The sequence below is a fragment of the Primulina eburnea genome, chromosome 17, assembly GCF_022965805.1.
Source record: "Primulina eburnea isolate SZY01 chromosome 17, ASM2296580v1, whole genome shotgun sequence".
Taxonomy (NCBI): Eukaryota; Viridiplantae; Streptophyta; class Magnoliopsida; order Lamiales; family Gesneriaceae; genus Primulina; species Primulina eburnea.
Genome location: NC_133117.1, coordinates 28925593 through 28933641, shown reverse-complemented (window position 1 = coordinate 28933641; position 8049 = coordinate 28925593). Strand labels below are relative to the sequence as shown.

The 8049-nt window shown below is 36.9% G+C and overlaps 1 protein-coding gene across 1 annotated transcript; it reads right to left on the bottom strand.

Moving 5' to 3' along the window:
- Positions 1–6299: 6299 nt before the first annotated feature.
- On the bottom strand, positions 6300–7099 carry LOC140818143 (abscisic acid receptor PYL4-like). Its single transcript, XM_073178002.1, has one exon. The coding sequence runs from the start codon at positions 7064–7066 to the stop codon at positions 6437–6439; it is 630 nt and encodes a 209-aa protein (XP_073034103.1). The 5' UTR covers positions 7067–7099; the 3' UTR covers positions 6300–6436.
- Positions 7100–8049: the final 950 nt, after the last annotated feature.

The window sequence follows — 8049 nt, the reverse complement described above, 5'->3', positions numbered from 1 at the left end:
ACAACGTCCAGGACCTTTTGCTAGATTCCTGGAGGAATGCGGTATCGTCCCACAATACACTATGCCGGATTCACTCACTTTGAATAGTGTTGCTGAAAGACGAAACAGAATGCTTAAGGACATGGTGAGGAGTATGATCAATCATTCTACCTTACCAGAATCACTATGGAGAGAAGCACTAAAGACCGCAGCATATATCCTTAACATAGTTCCAACTAAGGTAGCGACCAAAAACCCTTATGAACTTTGGATGGGTAAAAAGCTCAGTCTTAAGCATCTGCACGTTTGGGGATGTCCAGCTGAGGCAAGGCCTTAAAAGCCTAATGAAAAGAAACTGGACTCAAGGACGGTTAGTTGCTATTTTATTAGATACTCTGAAAGATCCAGGGGGTACAAGTTTTATGATCCCACAAGTAAGTCGATTTTTGAGTCAGGAAATGTCCGGTTCCTTGAGGATGTTGAGTTTGCAGGAGGAGATAAAGTAAGAGATATTATCTTTGAAGAGGAATATGTAAATATTCTCACAGGTGTCTTGGACATTGATCAGGATCACATTCCTCACTTTGACCAAGACACAATACAAGAAGATAATATTAGAGATCCTCCCATTCCAGATAAACAAACTCAAGCACCTCCAAAACCTATGCCATTAAGGAGATCCACTAGAGAGCGAAGAAATGCAGTGCCAGATGATTACATTGTATTTCTTCAAGAACATGAGGCAGACATTGGACTGATGGAGGATGATCCTATTAACTTCCTTCAAGCCATGGAAAGTTCTAACTCTCAAAAGTAGAATGATACCATGAATGAGGAGATAAAGTCCATGAAGGACAATGACGTATGAGATCTTGTCCCATTGCCTAAAGGTACGAAGCTCATTGGCTGTAAATGGATATTTAAAACCAAGAGGGATTCGAAAGACAATGTGGAAATATATAAGGCTCGTCTTGTCGCTAAAAGCTTTACACAGAAAGAAGACATTGATTATAAAGAGACTTTCTCTCTATAAAGAGACTTTCTCTCCGGTTTCTTCGAAAGACTCTTTAAGGATTATAACGACTTTGGTGGCGCATTTCAATCTTGAGCTTCATCAGATGGATGTAAAGACTGCGTTTCTAAATGGTGACATTGACGAAACGATTTATATGGTGCAGCCAGAAAATTTTGTGTCCAAAGACACAAATAATATGGTTTGCAAATTAAAGAAATCCATCTATGAGCTCAAGCAAGCATCTCGACAATGGTATTTCAAATTTCATCAAGTGATCATCTCGTTTGGTTTTGAGATGAATTTGGTCGATGATTGTGTGTACCATAAGTTCAATGGGAGTAAGCATATTTTTCTGGTTTTATATGTTGATGACATTCTGCTCGCTAGCAACGATATAGAGTTGTTGCATAACACCAAGAGATTTATAGTTAAGAATTTTAAGATGAAAGATCTTGGTGATGCATCTTTTGTACTGGGTATTCAGATACATCGGGATCGTTCTCGAGGTATTCTTGGATTATCTGAGAAAGGCTATATCGAGAAAGTTCTCAAGCGATATGGGATGCAAGATTGTAAACCAACGGATACCCCTGTGGCTAAGGGAGACAAATTTAGTCTCAAACAATACCCAAAGAATGATTTTGAGGAAAAGAAAATGCAGAAGATTCCTATGCATCTGAAGTGGGGAGTCTAATGTGTGCTCAAGTTTGTACACGTCCAGATATTGCGTACGTGACAAAAATTTTGGGACGATATTTAAGTAATCCAGGAGTGGAACATTGGAAAGCAGTCAAAAGGGTCTTACGGTACCTACAAAGAACAAAAGATTACATGCTCATATATCGGAGGTTAGATCAGCTTTAGATCATTGGGTATACTGACTCCAATTTTGCTGGATGCCAAGATAGTATGAAATCTACGTCGAGCTACATCTATCTCCTTGCTGGAGGTGCAGTTTCCTGGAAGAGTGCTAAACAGTCACTTATAGCCTCTTCCACCATGGCAGCTGAGTTTGTGGCATGTTATAAGGCATCCAATCATGGAATATGGCTGCAAAATTTTGTCACGGGACTGCGCATTGTTGATGGCATTGAAAAGCCACTAAGAACACATTGCGATAATAAATCAGCAGTTATGTATTCTAATAACAACAGGAGCTCGACGAAGTCAAAACATATTGACATCAAGTTTCTGGTTGTTAAAGAAAGAATACAGAGTAGAAAGTTGTCTATTGAGCATATTGGTACAAACTCTGTGGTTGCGGATCCGCTTACTAAGGGACTACAACCCAAACTGTTTCATGATCACACTGCTAGTATGGATGTTATGTCAATTGAGGAAATTCAGTTTTAGTGGGAGTTTGTTATTTTAAAATGCTTTTCAGTTGTAGACATTTTTCATTTGCATTTACGTAAATTTATTTTCTGTAGAAATAATTTCAAGTTATGTTACACCCTGATTATGTTTTAAAGTTTCATCTCAATAAGGTTAAAGGCATGACCAGTTGGAAATAGGCATGTTACGGTCACATTGCATGAAATTTCCATGCTACACATCCACTTCATGATCCATGTCATTCAGTTGTGTTGGCATATGTGATCATTGATGGGTTTAGTTACCTTGAGTGTAGCGAAGACTGCTTTGATACTATGTTGATGTGATTGATGGACCAGAATGGTTATAGATACATTTCGGAATGACAACAATTTTGAGTTCACAAGGTTATTTTCACAAACATAATTATAAGGTTGCACATATAGCCCAAGTGAGAGATTGTTAGATCACTTTTATTTATATGAGCTTATATGTGAATAATTATGTGTTGTAGGTTGTTTATTAAGTTAAGCCCAAAAATAAAGTGATCAAATAAGGTTTCGGGTTATTGGACTTTAATATATCTAATAGGTTGTGGGCCTTTAATGTGTAGAGACATAAGTGTAATTTCTGTTTTTATGATAGACTAAAACAGAAATATCAGAAGATATAGATCAACATTATCTATAAATATGGGTCATGGTCCCCAGATCTCGCGTTATCACTTTCACTATTCTCTCTCCCATTAAGTATGAAGGATTGAATGTGCTAGTGCCTTCGAAGGCATTTCAAGCACTAAAATCTCCAGTGAGCTTCAATAGCCTGTGTTCTAAGAATATTAACACAGATGAATTAAATCAAGTTTGGTTTGAAACCAAGCGAAAGAAACTCGAAGTAATCCTTCATGAAGAATACTGTTATATTAGAAAACATTTTACCTTATATAAACTAAATAACTGAATAAGACTAGATTAGTTTTTGCATTCTTCAGTTCAGTTATGGTGTCAACTGAACTGACGGATACTCTAATTGATCCAAACATTTTGAAGACAATAGTTAAAGAGTTAAATACACAAGATATGTTTATGGATTTTCGGAGACTTCAACTGCTCTTACGTCACCCCTTCTACCTCCACGGGTATGATCCACTAGAAGACTTTGATTTATACAACTCTTTGTACAAACCCACTCAGCTAGGACTTACGCTACTGCCTAAACTGAACTCCTAGCTACGACTGAAGGCAGCACCTTCCAGCCAACACTTCTTTAACGTTTATGTGTCAAAGACTACATACACAAGTTTAACGTCTTTGTGCAAGACTGTATTTGAATGGTTTTGAGAGTGAGTGTGTGTGTGAGAATTGAACAAAAATGTTCTCACACACTGAGTGACAATGGCTTCTAAAATAAGCTGATACAATGATGAAGAGTTCCCTCTGGGCTTGAATGCTTCTATAAGCTGATTTGCAACTGAGCGTGCCCTTATCTGTTTTTCTTTTTCACTCTCTTCTTCTTGTTATTTTTCTCTTCTTCTTGTCTCTCTTATTTGAGTCTTCACTGATATTCTCTTTATATAAGCAGGAGAAACTGATCGTACAGCGAGACTCAATTATTGTATCCGTTGCATTTTGAATTGGCTTCTTGGACTTTGTGGCTCGATTTTTCGTCTGCCCTTCTGAAGCGTTTTGTCTTCTAATGCTCTGATACAACGGCCATTATTGTCCTTTGACTGGACAATGGCTTGTACCTTTATGCACAGCTAGAATCCATTTACTGTAAGCTTGTCTTGATCTGCAACTGAAAGGTTCTGACTGATGCCTCAGTTTGGTCAGCTTGACTGATCTTCAGTTGGGCTAAGTGAAATCAGTTGACTCGTCAGTTGAACTGATTTCACCTTCATTCAGTTGAAATGGTCAGTTGGGCTCTTCGTCAGTTGGACACTACATCAGCTGGCCATGCTTTTGAGGTCTTCCTGCTGAATCACCTATCAGCTGGATAACCAACTGAGCTGATTGATAGAAGAACCAGTTGGACTGATTTGGTCTCGGCGATCAGTTGGTTCGATCAGTTGGTATCTTCGATAGCTTCCGTTATAGCTTTGTAACCTGATTTGTTCAGTTAAAGTTGTCTGCGCACTAAGGTAGATTGTTAGAAATAAGATAATAAGTTTTGTTACATCAAAATTAAGATTGCGAACTGAGAAGTTCCAACAAAGTAAATAGTTCTGAAGAGAAACTAAATGATTCTCTGAAGGAAAGAGCGCGTAGATCTGGAAGATCAAGACATATTCTAAAGAATTTAGGATTATGGCTTCAGGTACGCTTTCGCTTAATTTTCAGTCAAATTTTTAATGATTTAGTGTGATGGATTCTGCGCTTTATGGGTTTTTCCCAACATTGTAGACTTGAGACCATGAAAATTATTGTTACATTTAAGTTTTTGTAATTTTAAAAAGCTGCTGATCCAATAGATAATTACATAGTCTAACTAAAGTGAATTCAAGAAAAAAAGCTGAATATTCATGAGCGAAAGTTTTCTAAGACAATCAAAGTCCAACTGACTACTGAGCCAAACTGATAGTGCATTATTCAAAGCCGAAAGGGATACTAAGAGGCAAACTGATCAAAAGATAACTGATGGAGCCCAACTGATAGAGTTTATTACAGTTGATGAGTCGGCCCAACCCCAACCATTATCTGAAGATTATCAGTATACTCATTGCTTAAGAATTAGAGCCCTGCTAAAATATCAGATAAATTTTTTCGTACTGACAATCACTATTTCCAAAAAGAAAGTTAGAATTCATGGGCACTACCAGAAATATACAATCTATCAGAAAAGACGATGACATGACAACAAAGACTTATGTATTTTGAAACGAATATATGATTTAAAAAGATGACCATGGCAGATTAAGCATATAAATAGATCAGTTAGACAAGCTTTTAAATCTCTCTGAATCTCTGAATTCTTCGAACTTTTGTAATTCTTGAAAAATATTTTTTATGAGTCAAACTGATCAGTACAAATTATTATATGATAATTCGAAAATCAATTTGTGCTTAGAATTTCGTTTTGGAATTCTTGTAATGGAGAATAATAAGTCTTACTACTCATTCGATTAATATTGAAGTTTACTAAGAGTTTCAGTTAGACAACGTTAAGTCCTACTGAAGTTGATGGTGTCAAATTATTTGTAATTATCAAATTCTTTTAGTGAAATCCTTCCGCAAGGAAGAAGAAGTGACATATGAGTATTGAATTTTTCGAACATCCAGAAACAAACATGTACATATATAGATTTCAGTCTACCTGCATTTACTTTCCACTTGATAGCCCAGCTGATTTTTTATAAGCCATTTTCTTCAAATAGTCTTGGTCAGTGTATTTCCGCATAGTTTTCACTATTGACTTATCGAGAAACAAAATGACAAAAATTTCATTTCAGTGTTGCTAAATCAACCGAAATATTTATAAATTTTGTTGAGATTATTTATTTACTCTTTCTAAAAATTAATGCCTGGTCCTAACATTTATTATAATATAAATAATATAAGTAGAAGCAAAGCTATTAAAAGACAAGTAGCTCGAGCCACTTGCTCTTCAAGTTTAAGCCAAAGCACATCTACACAATATGCAACTGGCATACATAAATAATATTACGTCGAACTTGCCTAACCTACTGTATGTTACACACTTTACCATTTTGGATAATAATAGTACCAAACTTTGAATTCCAACTGGCTTTGTATTGTTGCAACTTTCACAAAGTTAGCTGTCGATCGATTCCCTTCACGCATATATTATCGATAATAATTTAATTTAATTTTCCCCAACTATTATTTGTTACTTCATTTTTATTAAGAATATTGTAAAAATTTAATTCTTGCTTTTTTTTTTTGCCATGATTATAGATTTTAACTAGATTATCAGTATTTGATATTTCTCTGACTTATTCTCACCATTTTTCAGACATTCAAAGGTCGTTGGCCTTTCAATTTTCCTAAAGAAAGTATAAATTATTATCGTCGAAAGGCTGAAATCGCAAAATTATAGGGAAAAATTAAAGCAACATACACCTGACATACTTACATTATACATATTTAATTAATGATTATGATTTGTAATTTAAATATATTTATTTGCGTTACGCCTAGCTGAAGCCTCGGCAGTATGCGCCAAGGACTGAAGATTGCATTTCACGATTGTGTCCACAAAAACACAGGTTTCTTCTTTAGTGTTACCTTGCGGCACGTCCACCACGTACGACTCCACCACCACCGTGCCTCCTCCGTCCTCCGCCGCATGCAGCGTCGTGACGGACCTGTAGTTCGCAAGGCGGTTATCCCCGCCGACGACGCTGAAGCCGATGACATGCCGCTCGTCGTCCAGGATCTCCAAACGCTCGGTGCTGCTCACGGCAGGGAGCCCGGATATGACGTGGATCTCCCGGAGGGTGCCGACGTCGCCGTCCCCGAGGATCACGTGGCAGCTCTTGATGAAGTGCTTGTAGGCCTGCGGGTTGTCGAATCGGCGGACGACGGACCATACAGTGGAGACAGGAGCTGAGACGTGCTGGGAGACGGCGGAGCAGCCCTGGTTCGGGCCTACGGCGTGGTTGTGGTGGTGTAACACGTGGTCCGGGACTTGAGCGGCGGAGGGAAGGCGGTAGGTTTGCTGGCACACGGCTGCGGCGTAAGTGGTGGGGGTTTCTTTGATTCTCTGGAGCAGAAGGGAGGATTGGGAAGGCATTTTCATGGATTGTTTTGGAGATGGGATGGGTGAGTGTTGATTTATTATATTCATGCGAGAGGATCCATTTGCACAAGTGGGGCTCCACGATATTTAAATGAGTTCATCATGTGACATTATTTAAAAATGATCAAGCTCAAAAATAATAACATTTATCATACATTCCATATATACACAATGTAAGATTAATTAATCCGCCAACAAAATTTAATAAGTAGTTATCAAAAGGTAAAAACTTGTATGAGACGGTTTCACGGGTCTTATTTGGATCATCCATGAAAAAATATTATTTTTTTATGCTAAGAATATTACTTTTTATTGTGAATATGGGTAGGGTTAACTTTTTCTGTTTTTTGGATTTGTCCAGAGTTTGGTTATCATGTTCTAGTTTTGAACTTTTTTGCTTTTACTTCCTCAAAGTGTGTTTGACATGATAGTTGAAATTAAGTAGATAACATTAATATTGTTTCGGCAAATTTGGACGAAATTTGATCAAATCCTTGAATTGCACACGTGTTCATGTCAAATTGGAAAAAAGGTTAATCAATCAATCAATCACGGGAGGCAGCATTTGGGATAATGTAAAAAGGAGCAAACGGGCTCAACTGCCCCTATTGAATTGAATTCAGCCGCTTTTAGCTTTAAAAATTAATGGGGCGGTCAACTTGTCGCATGCATTGATGGGATGTCATGGGAGATGGGACGGGATTAATAATGTTAAAAAGTCGGACAAACTTCATTCCACAAAATTCATCTATAAAATATTTCCATATAAAATTTTTCAAACACATTGAAGCTATTGTCCAAAAATACCTACATTTTTCAAATGGATTAGAACACACATAATGCAATAATTTTAATTTTTTTTAGATATTTGCAATATTGAAACAATTTTATATTAACGATTATTAAAATTTCATGTATATATCTATATTATTATATTATTAAGTTTGAGACACTAATAATAACTAATTTTTTGTGTCACTGTA

What these genes read in the sequence shown, in the direction of transcription:
- LOC140818143 (XM_073178002.1), bottom strand. Translation starts at nt 7,066, where the DNA reads ATGAAAATGCCTTCCCAATCCTCCCTTCTGCTCCAGAGAATCAAAGAA.